Below are 15328 nucleotides of genomic sequence, written 5' to 3'. Positions count from 1 at the left end.
TGATGAGTAAGGATGGAACTTTGGGGGATGAAGTACGTGAAAGGGTACAGCAGGGAAGGAAGGTTGTTGGCACACTGAAAGCAGTGATGAGAAATAGGGAGGTGAGTATGGAAGTTAAGAAGTCACTGCATGATGGTATTGTGATCCCTACCCTGACGTATGGAAGCGAGGCGTGGACCTTGCAAGAGGGGAACAAGTTAAGAGTGAGAGCAGTGGAAATGAGTTACTTGAGAGGAGCATGTGGAGTGACATGGAGGGACAGGTTGACGAATGAAGAAGTGAAGGAACGTTGTGGGGTAGATGTGGATGTGGTTGAAAAGATTAGGAGAAATACACTGAGGTGGTTTGGACATGTGGAGAGGATGGAGAATGAAAGACTGACTAAGAGGGTGTATGTAGGTGAGGTGGAGGGAGGGAGAGGGAGGGGTAGACCGAGGATGAGGTGGAGGGATGGAGTTGAGAGGTATATGAGGGAGGGGGGGGTGAGTTGGGGGGAGGGGAGTCAAATGGTGGGTGACAGAGTGACTTGGAGGCGTTTTGTCTGCGGCCACCCTTTGCGGGATTAGGGCGTCGGGCTATAGATAGATAGATAGACAATGATACGAATTTGCGAGATTGTGTATTTATACAAATTTGTGACATTGTACTTTGGTGGGAAGCCACGAACTCTAGTGGAAAACCCACTGTGTATCACTCAGTTTAACCGTCCCTGTATGCACTTTGATCAGGATGGTTTTTCAGAACATTTCGTCACTGCCTCGAAAGTGACTACTCTTATGCACGACATTAGTGCTTTGCTGAGTGATTTTATTGCATGTGTAGATCGTTCACCCTGCCTCCGTTGACCGTTAAAGTTAGGCCACGCCCACTTCCAGCGAACATGTCCATTCTCACACCCCTGTACCACCGTTGGTTACATCAGTCAGTTTCGGATCGCCAAGGGAGAAGATCTTGTCGTGCCCAGCATTGAGAGCAGAGTCTCCAGTTGTACAACGATTCCCCACATCTCCCCACCGAGTTGGTGATGGGCGTAGTGGACATTAGCAGCAAATAGCGGTGCCTGGTGTAGCAACAGACAGATGCCCAGTCTTTTCATAGCTTCAGCTCCATTTCCCTCCACTGACCAGTATTTCCGTTCGTTTTCCTAGGTTTAAGTCTAGTTAGCTTTTTGAATGAGAGTGAGTGAGTGTATTTCCTCTGATATTTGAATTCATTTTGAGATACTTGTAATGTAAATTTTTCCTGTAATTAATAAATTTACAGTTCTTTTCTTGAGCTTAATGTAAATGTAGAATCGTGTTTGATTTCTCCACATTGAGCTTACTTTAGTGTGCTACTCCCAATTCGCACAAACTTCTTATATTAATCACGACTGGTATTTAAGGAAGTTCTCCCATATTAATTCTTAAATCCGTTATGGCAGCCAGGAGTTAGCATCAGAAAGGGCTTGTCCATTATTATTAGTATTAGTTATTGATTGTCAGGGGGTAAGGACACTTTCTCAGAGGGCAACAATACTAATGATACAGCATTCGTGGGTAGTCTCCGCTGTGTACTGTTGAGAAAGTTTATAAAATTCTCGTTTTTAGAGAATCGGCGAAGTAAGCGAGCATAAAGTGAAATTTACTTTTAGATTTCACAAGTCGATTCCTTTGTGTCTACCGACAATGTATTAGCATTTTATTCGTTAATTTCACTTCCTTCTGTGACATTATCCTCTATTCTTCTTCCTTCCGTAAACCCTGCCTGCATTTCATTATGTCTTGTTTATATTATGTGCTGCTCTAACTTCCTTTTCAATACAGACATAAATATTTTATAATATGTGTTTGTTAAGGCTATTGGTTTTAAGTCTTTTACAGTTGGAATTTTCTTCTTGGGTATCATTTTTTTTTTTTTTTTTTTTTTTTTGTAATTTTCCAGCTATCTGGTACTGTCCCATCTTCTATTACATATTTTTTTTAAGGGATTTGTCAGAATTTCTATACATATATCACTTTATATTAGATATTTGTATAATACAGGTTTTAATCCATCTGGCCTGGCAGTTTTCCTATTTTTTAGTCTTTGTATGACTTTTTTTTTACTTCCTCTCTGCTGATTTCCAAAGTATCCATTGGTTGTGTTACTTTAATTACTTTTAATATCCCATCCAAATGCTCCCTTATTATGTCTGCTATTTCATATTGCTCTGATTCGTCTGTATTTTGCTTACAGTGTACATCATATGGGTTTTGCGGTTTTAGGGGACGAAACTGAATGAAAATGTTAAAAATTACTCCCATCTGTATGCTGTCGTAAGTTAGCATACAGTCCCACATTTTTCGCTCGTCTTCTTCCTGATAGTCTGTTGTATTTTTCAGATTACTTCTGGGTAGTAAATAAACATTTCATGCAAAATCTGTTTCCCTGTTGTTTTTAGCTGGGTACCGCTGTGTCAACTCTTTTGACTTATCGGGGTTACAGTGAAAGAGCCTCTCCTTACCTCAGTGTTTAACTAAACTTAACCTAACCTAGCTTAACTATACATAATTTAATCTAATCTAACCTAACCTAACCTAACTTAGCATCCAGTTGGAAAGTTGGGAAATGAAAAGCACCTTCAAGTACATCAAGACAATCGTAGGTACAGTTTAAGGAATGTGATGATAAAGTGGGAATTTTTCAGCAGGAAAAGGTAATTTACCACCCTGAAAACAGTCAGAAAAATGCAGAAAACAAACTGGAGGAATATGAATTGGTAAGGTCTTTCTACTGCTTTAAGTAAAATGTACATTTACCGAAATGGCAAAAAAGCTTGGCATGAATGAAAGCACCATAAGAACGATTTAGAAGGACCAGGAGAAGATAAAGATTGTGCGTAGGAAGTGATGCAAACCTGGCAGCAACGAAAGTTTATATGTCATCCTGAAGCCGGCTGAGAAGCTTATAGTGCGTCCTTTGGAGCGTCAGAGAAAGAAAACTCTCACTCTTATCCCTTCTTACTGCCTTTCCCCGCATAAATTACCCCCACTTACATGCACCATCAGGTAAAACAGTGAAAGGTATATAACTATTGCAATTAAGAACATCAGTGGTATAAAAAATAGCATTAACAAAACAAAAGTTGGGGTACCAGTGGATACTCTTGTGTTGTTGATACGTAGCTGCCTGGCATTCTTCCCTCACCCATAATTTCAAAGTTTCACCTTCTTTCGTATTATGTGGCCTTCGGGAGAGACGTTAGGCCACATGGTTAAATGAGAGTTTATGGGTCTGGCAGTTTTAGGGGACAAAATGGAACAAAATTTTTTGCAAACCAGAAGAAAAGTACTCTTTCATCCATGTGTTCTTGTGAGTTAGCGTTCAGTTTCACATTCTTCATTCGATATCGCTTTTCCCAACGCATTTTGGACTGATTGAGCAGTTTAGCCATATGCTTGGTTGCTATAACGATAATTAAATAGTTATACCCTCTCTCGGTACAACATTTTGACAGTCCTGCCACCAACCTTAGATATTATCACTTTTATTTTATTCTCATTTACATTCAAACCCTTGTGTCCCATTCTGTCTTTCCATTCCCTAACTCCTTCCTCTGCCTCCCTTTCATTCTCTGCAGTTAACACAAATCATCAGCATGCATATTCCATGGGAGTCCATTTCTGAGATGTGAGAGGGCTTCAAGCACCATGACAAATGACTGACCCCTGATGCACACTAACATTCTCAGAGAACTTCTCACTCAAATCTCTCTTCACTCTCACTTGATTGCGAGCATCCTCATACATAACCATGACCACTCAAAGCAGCCACTCCATGATCCAGTGCAGTAACAACAACAAAATCATTATTCCTGTAAATGTGCCTTTTCTTACAAGCCTTTACTGCAGGCAAATAGTGTATCACAGCTGCATAACATGTCAGAACACTACATAATTGATACCATGAAAACCATTCATGTATTTTAGAGACTGTCTTATGAAATTCAAAATGTTGGCTTCCCTTCTTCCCCACACAAATCTTAAGGACAAGTTTGTAAACCCTAATACATTAAACTACAGTATACGCATGTCTTGCCTCTGGTACTCCAATCGTAGTGTCAGATCATACCTGAAGAGGGTGCATATGCAGCTGAAATTGTTGTCTCTTCTAAATAAACAACTGTTCCATATTTTGGCTTAATTTTTCCTTTATCACTAAGGATTTTATTATTTTTTTCACCATGCCATTGTGATTATCTTGTTAATTTAGAAGTAACCCAAGATCATCCTTTCTACCTTTCAGACAGGAGACAAGAAAGGGGATGAGACACCCAGTGTTTTGGTCGTGGCGGACACTGCTGCTTTACCATTTAGGAACAGTAGCTAAAGGTTCACTGCTGATAACACTTTGTAAGCTGCCAAGACTTATCATACAATGGATTACCAAAAAGTGAGTTCCTGCCATGCTGTTTTCTCACAATTATCTTGTATCTCCATGTCTTAAGTCATAAAGTGGGTTGAATGCAGTAAAAGTATATATTACATATATATATATATATATATACTGTAGTACGATTGAGGCTAAAAGGGAGGAGATTGGGAGAATGTTTGTGAGAAGAACGTTGGATGTGTTAGCTTTGAGTGAAACGAAGATGAAAGGGAGGGGTGAGTCTATGTTTGGAAGTGTGAATGGAAGATTGTCAGGTGTTGATAGAGGAAGGGCAAGAGAAGGTGTGGCCTTGTTAGTGAGTCCGGAAGTACAGCAGTGTGTGATTGAATGGAAGGAGGTGTCATCGAGACTGATGTGGGTGAAAGCGAAATTTGAACGTGAGTTGTGGGTGTTTGTGAGTGCATATGGGCCTGGTAGTGAAAGGGATGAAGAAGAGAGGGAGTCTTTCTGGAATGATGTTCATGAGTGTCTGCAGAGTTTTGGAGCGAATGTGAATGTGGTAATGATGGATGATCTGAATGCTAGAGCGGGAAATGTAGCAGTTGAAGGTGTAGTTGATATGCATGGTGTGCCTGGAAGAAATGAAAATGGGGAGCGAATGATAGCGATGTATGTTGAGCGAGAGATGGTGATTGGAAATACGCTGTTTGAGAAGAAAGATATTTATAAGTATACATGGGTGAGGAGGGTGGAAGGGTTGTTGATAGAGCTTTGATGGACTATGTGGTTGTGTCTAGGAATGTAATAGGAAGATTGTTGGATGTGAGAGTTCTGAGAGGGGAGGGTGGAGGTATGTCTGACCACTACCTGGTGGAGGGAAAGTTAAGAGTAGGTAAGAGATAGGTGAGAGCTAGGAGAGTTAGGTGTGGCAGGGAGGTTTTGAAAGTGAGTGAGTTGGATAAAAGAGAGAAAAAGATAGAGTATCAGGAGATATTGAGAGATGAGTGGAACGCAGTGAAAGATCGGGAAAATGGCAGTGTGGAGGAGGAATGGCAGTTGTTTAAGAATGCTGTGGTGGGGCATGCAGAAGAGGTGTGTGGTGTGAGACGTGTGGGTGGTGGTGTAAGAAAAGGAAGTGAATGGTGGTGCGAGGAAGTAAGTATGGCTGTGGCTGAGAAGAGACGTGCATATGAAGTGTGGCTGCGGAGGAAGGATGAGATGTCATATGAGAGGTATAAGGAAAAGAGGAATAAGGCGAGAAGGGCTGTGCGTGATGCTCAAGTGGCAGCAGATGAGAGGTGGGGTAGGCGGCTGACAGAGAATTTTCAACAGAATAAGAAAATGTTTTGGAAGGAGGTGAAAAGGGTGCGAAAGGGAGAATCTGGGAAGGAAGAACGAGTAAAAGCAGAGAATGGAAGGATGTTAATTGAGATGGATGCAGTAAGGAAGAGATGGGCAGAGTATTTTGAAAGATTGTTAAACGTAGAGGAGGAAAGGGTGGCTGAGCTTGTGGCGGATGGAAGGGTGCAAGGAATGAATGTGTTGGGAGAGTTGAATGATTCTTTGATCACGAAGGAGGAAGTGCAGAAGGCAGTAAAGGAGATGAAAACAGGGAAAGCTGCAGGTATGGATGGGTGTGCTGTGGAATGCCTGAAGGGTGGTGGAGTGACTATTGTTGACTGGTTAGTAAGATTGTTGAATGTGTGCTTTGTGAAAGGTATGGTGCCAGTTGACTGGGCAAGTGCTTGTGTGGTCCCGTTGTATAAAGGCAAGGATGATAAGTATGAATGTACTAGCTTTAGGGGTATAAATCTGTTGAGTGTTGTAGGTAAGGTGTATGGTAGAGTGTTAATTATGAGAGTTAGAGAGGGTACAGAGGGAGTGATTGGTGATGAGCAGTGTGGCTTTAGGAGAGGGAGGGGATGTGTGGATCAGGTGTTTGCGGTGAGACAAGTGTGTGAAAAGTACAGTAATCACTCCAATATCCGACGTAATAGAGCCATTGGTAGGTCCGGTCATTGGTTTTGTCCGGATATTGGGCCCCAGCTTATGGACTTGTACTTATGGACCCTAACTCAGAGAAACACCTATACAACTCCCTCTGGACATGCATAGCACTTATTTAAGACCCAAATCACACCAATAAGGCACATAAATGACTGAAAATAAATACAAAAGAAACATAAAATGAGGGTTTAGAAGTATGTTCATACATTAATAAACATTCTGGTACTTATGGACCCTAACTTAGCCTAACTCAGAAAAACACATTCCTACTGCACATGCATGAGGTATGGAAAAAAGTACAGTATGAAACATTCTGGTAAGTATAGTATGGAAAAAAGTACAGTATGAAACATTCTGGCTACTTACAGCAAGTCCCTGGCCACCTCGATGAATAACCGCCTCCTCTCGGACTCTGACAGTAAGAATGATTTCCTGAAGCACTTGCAGTACACTCTTCCTGAAGTCTTGCACTGAACTTAGTCAGTAACACACAGAAGTCCGTTCTCTTCACAGTGTTCACTTTTGTCCAGATAATGCTCCATTGTAACTTAGTGTTGCACATTAACTTTTCCCCTTTTTTTCCAAATTTCCAAAGCCAAAACAAAGAAGTCTATTTACGTTAAATTTAGTTTCTACTGAGTCTTTTCTCTCAACTCGAAAACCTTAACACAACACACCGTTTTTTTCACTGCACAACACTGAAAATTCCCGTGTGGTCTAGTGGAGAAGTTCTTGCTGTTTATTCACTGTCAGAGTCCAAGAGTATCACTGGCAGGCGACCAAGGGGTGCATCGCAGGTCATGGTGATGGCGTACCCACTGCAGAGGACTCTGAGGAAAGCCGCAAACTCACGTCGAGCGGTGACTCCACCGTGGCTGATGTGCTGGGTTGTGGCTCGGAGCATGAGGGCCTGTCTTGGGGAGGCAACGGAGTGGAGCCAGGGCTGGGCACAGCGGGGGTCACAGGCCTGAAAAAACTGTCAATAGCTGACTGACGCAAGGACCGACGATTCTGACGATTGATTATGCGCTGCCTGAAAGCACGCACTTCCTCCACGAGTCCCAAGGGCCCCATCTCCCTGTCGCAGTCCGGGTGTTCCAGGTAGTCTAGGACGAACTCTAGATGTTCCTGGAGTGCGCTCAGCTTGGGGATGGCTGGAGTAGTGTCCTGCTGAGAGGAGTCCGCATCATCGTCGCCTTCGTCGTCGGAATCTTCAAGTTCAGTACTGACACCTGCAACCGAAGACGCGAGCTCGATATCAGACAACGTCTGATACCCAGGATCGCCCTCGTCGTCGTCCAACCATTCACAAACATCGTCCACATCAACATCGTCGCCGTGCATACGTAGCCGTGCATGGAAGTCATCCACGTCAAACCCTAGAAAATCGTACTCCACATCCGTTCCGAGAAGCAGACGAGACCAACCATTTTCAAGAGTTTTCACAGGGACTTCCGTCCATGCACTAGCCCAGTTGTACAGTGCAGACTTGATGTTGTAGCGGCGAAGGTTTTCCAAAGTCCGCTTGCCTTGTGTGTCCCGTCCTTCCCTGCGCTCATCCTCGTCCTCGAGAACAACCATCACCTCGTCCAGGAACTTCCGACGGTATAGGCGCTTTGTTGCCACAATCACTCCTTGGTCCATGGGTTGAATGAGAGCAGTCGTATTAGGTGGCAGAAACATGCACCTAATACGGCCATTCTCAGCAACCAAGTCCTTGTCGCACGGGTGAGCAGGTGCATTGTCGAGCAGAAGGAGAGCCTTTACCTGGTCGCGAGGGATTCCCAGTGTCTTCGTCTGGTAATGGATGACCTCCTTGACGAAGTGACGGTGAAACCAGTCTTTGAAAATCACAGCTGTGAACCATGCTTTCAAAGAATGGTACCAGACGACAGGAAGGACATCCATCACTCCACGAAGGCACCGAGGCTGCTTTGCACGGCCAGCAACAACGGGCTTAAGCCGGTGCATGCCGTTAGCACTGGCACAACACAAAGCAGATATCCGTTCCTTGGAAAGCTTGCGGCCAGGTACACGCTTCTCCGTCTCCTCGGCTAGAGTGTTCATTGGCAGCGAGCGATAGAATAGGCCAGTTTCGTCAGCATTGTAGACTTGACCGAGAGTTAAGCCCTCCCTGTCGAACAAGCCTTTCACCTTGTGCCGAAACTCGTCAACTCCATCCTCGTTAGCGTCCAATGCTTCGCCATGTGCTTTACGGTTAGTAAGGCCATGTCGCAACTTGAACGCGAAGAGCCAACCCTCGGATGCCTTGAAGTCTAGGGCGTCGTGAAGCCTTGCGAACTTCTCAGCAGCAGCCTTCAGCTCCGTTCCACGTACCATCACACCAGCTGCACGTTGCTGTCAATACCAAATCAACGTGGATCGGTCGATTTCTGCAAACTTGGGGGTAAACATAACCTTCCTTTCCACGTTGCGTTTGCTTCTCGACGAGAAGTCAGCCGTGTACTGCATGAGTTTGTCTCGGGAACGTTTGATATTGAACAAAGTCGACCGGGCCAGGTTATACTCACGGAGAATGCGGGAAGAAGACCAACCCGCATCAACTTTCTCCAATATCTCCCTCTTCTTTTCCAGAGTTAACACCACTCTCTTCCTTTCCTCAGGTGGTGGGGCCATCATCACACACACTAAGAGGAGGCCCGAGAGCAGCAGGAGGCCCTGCAGCAGGTAGGGCACCACCACAAAAGCGAGCACGTGGGCAGCCATTGCGAAGAGCGTAGGTCCAGTTGCGGTGAGAGACAGGCGGGAAGTGGGGAGGATGCAGCGGCGCTCTATCGGACGTCGGAGGAATGACGCACCAAAACAATGCTCTCCCGCGGCGCGCGCGGCAAGTTCAAATTACGGACGGGAAAAAATATTTTTATTTATTTATTTTTTTTTGGGGGGGATTTCGGACCATTTTGGGAATGTTGGATCCCAGGACGATAAGGTCCGGGTAGTGGGGATGTTCGGTTATTGGGCGTCCGGATATTAGAGTGATTACTGTATTTAGCGAAAGGCAAGGATGTGTTTTGGGCATTTATGGAGTTAGATTAAGCGTATGATAGAATTGATAGGGAGGCTTTGTGGACTGTTTTAAGATTGTATGGACTTGATGGTAGGTTATTAAAAGGGGTGAAAAGTTTTTATGTAAATGGTAGAGCGTGTGTAAGACTGGGAAATGCTGTGAGTGATTGGTTTCCTGTGAGAGTGGGGCTGCGACAGGGATGTGTGATGTCACCTTGGTTGTTTAATATTTACATGGATGGTGTTGTAAAGGAGGTGAATGCAAGAGTTTTAGGTGGAGGTCTGAGTCTGATGAATGTTGATGGTGGAGAGTGGAATCTGAAGCAGCTGCTGTTTGCAGATGATACTGCACTGGTGGCTGATTCAGAGGAGAGATTGAGACAGTTGGTAGAGGAGTTTGGAAGGGTGTGTGAAAGGAGGAAATTGAAAGTAAATGAGAATAAGAGTAAAGTGATGAAGTGTACGAGGTTGGTAGATGGTAGGGGGATGAATATAGTTTTGAATGGCGAGTTGCTTGAGGAGGTAGAGTGTTTTAAATATCTAGGGTCACATGTTGCTGTGGATGGAAGAATAGATGCAGAAGTGAAGTTTAGAATAAATGAAGTAGGAAAGGTGCTGGGAGGAATGAAAAAGTGTTTAGATATCGTTCGCTTAGAATGGATGTAAAGAGAAGGCTGTATGAGGGTGTTGTGGTACCGACTGCATTGTATGGGGCTGAAACATGGAATATGGGTGTAGCAGAGAGGAAAAGTTTGAATGTAATGGAGAGGAGGTGTCTGAGGAGTATGTGTGGAGTGACGCATATGGATCGAGTGCGGAATGAAGTGCTAAGGAGAACTGGAGTTGCTCAGGAGATGGCTGGTAGAGTTGAGCAGAGGGTGTTGCGATGGTTTGGGCATATGGAGAGAGTGGATAATGAGCGATTGGTGAAAAAGATAACTAGATCTGATGTGAGAGGTGTAAGGCTGAGAGGAAGACCACGAATAGGAAGGATGGACAGTGTGAAGAGAGCACTGGATGTGAGAGGGATGTCTGTTGAGCAAGGAAGAGTGGCTGTGCGTGACAGAAATGGGTGGAGAGACATTGTGAATGAATAAGTGATGACGCAGCCCTGAGGGGATATTCTCCCGCATTTGGTCTGATCAGCTATTTCAGGTCAGGTGCGGGTAAGGGGATGAGTCTGTTATGATGTGGCAGGGGTAAACCAGCTCTGCTGTCGGGCCCTGCTGCGAATGTCACTGATTGCATTGCGCAGTTGACCCTTATGCAGTGTGGTGCAGTGAGGATCTGTCCGTTCTCCCCTTTGAGGCTAAGATGCGAATGAATGTGTTTGAATGGATGAGTAAATGGGGAGTGTGTCATCCTGTCTCGGCTATCTCCCTTTCCTTGGGGGAAGCAGCCTAGGTATATAAATAGATAGATATATATATGTACTGTATATATATGTACTGTATATATATCCCGCATATTTCGCGGTAGTTACGTTCTTGTAACCCCCGCGAAAAGTCAATTCCGCGAATACTCTGTTAACAATTGAAAACTTGCACTTGTGTCCACCATGCTGCCCATCACACAGTCCATGTCCATACTGATTGTGAGACAATTCGCCGTCAGACAATTCCCCGTCAAAACATAGACGATTCCCCTTCAGAACAATTCGCACCCTGGACGATTCCCCGCCATTCTATAAATATACTAATCAATACTTTCATCAATATACTTATTATTAATTAATCAATACTTTAATAACTATATTTCAGGGGGATCCAGCAAAGTCTATGTTCAGTAGCGTAGGTTCTGGATATTATTTATTAGTTGCACCTTTAGTCAATAATTAACTTGTTTCTTGCTCGCTGTAGTCGCCTTTGAATTATATTCTAGCGTCACCCATAGCTATCTTCATTAATGAAGGCGAATTGTTTTTTGTTTGTTGTGACTGCGAATTGTCCCGAAACCTCCATACTCATCCCGAAATACCTTCTTACAAGATTGAAAGCACATACTTCATTATGAAGGAAAAACGTAAACACCGTACTGTAATACACAATTATCTACACATTTATTAACAAAACAGTACAAAATAAAAAGATGCATTAACTGGTGATAGCAAACACTCGCACGGTCATTTCTTAGCTTGTCCAATAACACAATTTTCTCTGCTAAGGTCATAACTTGATCGTTTTGTCACTTTGGAGTTCTTACTAATTGTATTATTAGCCTTTGGTGAGGCTGGCTTACGTTCTGGGGCCGTGTGGAAAGCAAGTGGGAGGCAAGAGGCTCATATCATAGTGTGGTTACAACCACAAGTCCACAACAGCCACTTAAGGCAGTCAGGCGTGGACTGAAGAATGCGGGGCAGAGAGCAGTGTTGCCATATCCAAACAACGAAATTATGCTAAGGCATTGAAAAAATTATGCTAGATTGAGCATATTTGTTCCAAGTAAAAAATGAATTATGCTAACTTGAAGCTAAATGATAAAATTCTATACTTATTCGTGCAACATATTAATTATGTATTGTTTACTATGAAAATATTAAAATGAACCTACATACAGTAAGAGGATAAATATTGGTATCTACCCATACTGCTTTTTCCCACGAAACTTAAGTTTTTCTGATGGATTTTGATGTGATTCGTTCGATTTTGAGCATCATTTCCGTCGGAAATAACCAGATTTTGAGATATGACCCCCCCCCCCATCCCCGTGAAATAATGAGGGATCTTTGGGGAATCGGAGGTTATAGGGAGGGGGGGAAACACAGAAAATGGTCATTTCCGACTGAAATGAAGCTGAAAATCGAATGAATCATACCAAAATCCATCGGAAAAACCTAGGTTTCATGGGTAAAGTACAAAGCTCAAACTTATCCTAACCTAACCGAACCAAACCGAACCTAACCTAAAACTTAACCTAACCTAATCCAACCTAACCTAACCTAACCTAATCCAACCCAACCAAGCCCAAACTGAAAGTAACCAACTATTCAAACATCTTCTTACCTTATTCGTCTCTCTCTCTCTCTCTCTCTCTCTGATTTGTAGCTTTTATAAAATTATTCTAAAAATATTCCATTCCATTCTAAATTATGCTAGAATGATTCTAAAACTTCTAATATGCTAAAAAATATTCCAGACTCGAAAATTTGATCAAAATTATGCTAAAAGAATAAAATTATGCTAGATATGGTAACACTGGCAGAGGGGCCACGGGAAAGGGACAGAGGGTGGCGTGAGTTTACCGCGCTGCAATTGGAAGCTGCGGGAATTTCAATTTTTTTTTTTTCTGTATATTCAAGGATATTTTTGTTGAACTTATTAATGCTAAGAAAATCCGCGAGAGGCAAAACCGTAGACAAAAAATCCGCAAAAAATGCGGGATTTCTGTATATATATATATATATACAGGTAAGCCCTTAATTCACGCGAGGGTTATGTTCCCAGACCCTTCGCATATATGCACATAATTACGCATGTCTACTAAGTATATTACATCTGAATAATACTGTTTATGCACTACATACACCTTATAAACTAACATAAAGTATGAAAAACAAAAAAAAATTTGAGAAATTAAACACTGAAACCTGACAAGCACAGGCATAGGTGGAGACACTTCAGCAGTCTGGTGCACAAACTCTCACTGGCTCCCATATGCTACATTCTGCCTTCTTTATTGTCCAAACAGTTGACTCATTCACCCCAAACATACGGTTCCGAGCCAGTTCACAGGCGTAGGTGGAGACACTTTAGCACAGTCTGGTGCATTAGCCTTTACTGCTTCCCTTATGCTACGTTCTGCCTTCTTTATTGTAAGAACAGTTGACTCACCCCAAACACACGGTTCAGAGACAATTCACCATGAAGTCAATTCACCATCAAAACATGAACGATTCCCTGTCATTCTATAAATATACTTATTATTGATTAATTAATACTTTAATAACTAATTTTCAGGGGAATTTTATAACTCATATAAGTAAAAAACTAGTGTACTGTACTTGCTAAATAAACTGGTATGTAAATAAATGACGGGGAATTCTCCTGACGGAGAATTGTCGCCGACATTCCTCCCTGAAGTTTGTCCAACACTTTAACTTTCTCTGTCAGCAACATCACTTTACGAGTTCATTTTGGTGTGTTACCACATGCATCACTAGCACTACGCTTAGGCCCCATGGTGGCAGACAAGGCAAGCAATCACTGGAAGGTAGAAAAATAAGCCACAAATAACGATTCACGAGTCACGCATGGTTCGACCGTCGGATTCAAACTGACTTTGTGGTGCGTGGTAGACCGACCTCCCACACACACACACACATACATATATGTATGCACACGGGCAGCAGGTAGGCATTTTTATATTTTATTTATTTCTCTTATATATTAAAGTTATTTATGTGAATACTATAATTTTATGTTTTAATTATTGTACGAGAAATTCGTGGATAACCGAAATCGCATGAAAAAAGTTCGCGTGAATCAAGAGCTTACCTGTATATATATATATATATATATATATATATATATATATATGTATATATACCGATATATATACATATATATATATATATATATATATATATATACACACACACACAAAGAAGTACAGTAATACCTCGATATACGATACCCCTAGATGCGATACCCTGGCCTAACAATGGGGGTAGAAATTGCACCATACCCCTCCTAACGATGACCAAACCCTGATTTAACGATGGGTTTTGATTTTTCTTACCGATTTTGGTGATATTTTAGACTAAAATTGTGTGTTTAGGTTGATTTTTAAACTGCTTTTAGACTTCAGTTAATATGTTTTATTCACAGGTGGGATGAACATTGTCATTTTGGGGTACAGAGTACTAAGCTTGATTTTTCCAGACTCATGTTTGACAATATTCAGATTATATTTGTTGGTTTCGGTGAGTTATTTACAGCTGTTAGGCTTAGGTTTGGGTCCTTGACTGCTGTTAGGCCATTTTGATTGACTTTAAACCTGTTTTGGGGCTCATCTGGGTGGGTTTTGGACATGGTTTGGGGGGAAACCCAAGGCTAGTAAGTGGTCCACATTGAAATACATGTTGAAAGTACCCTGATGTGCGATACCCCCCTAACGATGGGGTTTTACCTAACCAATTTGATCGTTAAACCAGGGTATGCCTGTATATAATGTACAGTTTATATATATATGTTTATATATATATATATATATATGCTGTGAGTGATTGGTTTCCTGTGAGAGTGGGGCTGCAACAGCAATGTGTGATGTCGCCTGGGTTGTTTATCACTGCTTTCAAGGAACCAGCAACCTTTCTTCCCTGCTGTACTCTTTCAAGCACTTCATCCTCCAAACCTCCATCCTTACTCATCACACTACCCAAGTACTTAAATGGACTCACATTTTCCAATTCCTCACCATCCAACCTCGCTGTACATTCACTGACTTCACCTCTCTCAAAGACCATCACTTTACTCATCCCTACATTCACCTTTAGATTCCGCTTCTTACACACTCTCCCAAACTCATGCACCAAGCCTTGCAGCTCCCCTTCGTCTTCACTCAACAACACAGTATCATCTGCAAACAACAGTACAGAGAGTTTCCAAACACTATCCTCTCTCACCAGGGCCACTCCAACATCCACTACCCTACCTTGTACCTCTTTTATTACCCCATCCATGTACAGATTGAACAACCATGGAGACATGACACATCCCTGTTTCAACCCAACCTTCAAAGAGAAAAATTCACTCAGTTCACCACCCACACGCACAGCAGCCTTACCACCATCATACATACCCTTCACAGCATTCAACAACTTCCCATCTACTCCATATATTCTTAATACTTTCCACAATCCTTGTCTATCCACCCTGTCATATGCTTTCTCCAAATCCATGAAAGCCGCATACAACTTCTTTCCCTTCTCTAGAAACTTTTC

At 42.5% G+C, this 15328-nt stretch overlaps 1 protein-coding gene across 1 annotated transcript in view; it reads left to right on the top strand.

The window, feature by feature from the left end:
• Ctl1 (choline transporter-like protein 1) overlaps positions 1 to 15328 on the top strand; it is a 764015-nt gene that overhangs the window by 542065 nt on the left and 206622 nt on the right. The window contains exon 11 of the mRNA XM_080276719.1: positions 4267 to 4413. Within this exon, the coding sequence (XP_080132845.1) occupies positions 4267 to 4413 (147 nt within the window). The remainder of the gene's footprint in view (positions 1 to 4266; positions 4414 to 15328) is intronic.

The sequence above is a fragment of the Coenobita brevimanus genome, chromosome 66 (assembly GCF_032717465.1).
Source record: "Coenobita brevimanus isolate Jiangsu-jjx chromosome 66, ASM3271746v2, whole genome shotgun sequence".
NCBI classification, from domain to species: Eukaryota; Metazoa; Arthropoda; class Malacostraca; order Decapoda; family Coenobitidae; genus Coenobita; species Coenobita brevimanus.
This window is presented reverse-complemented; position numbering and strand designations above follow the sequence as displayed.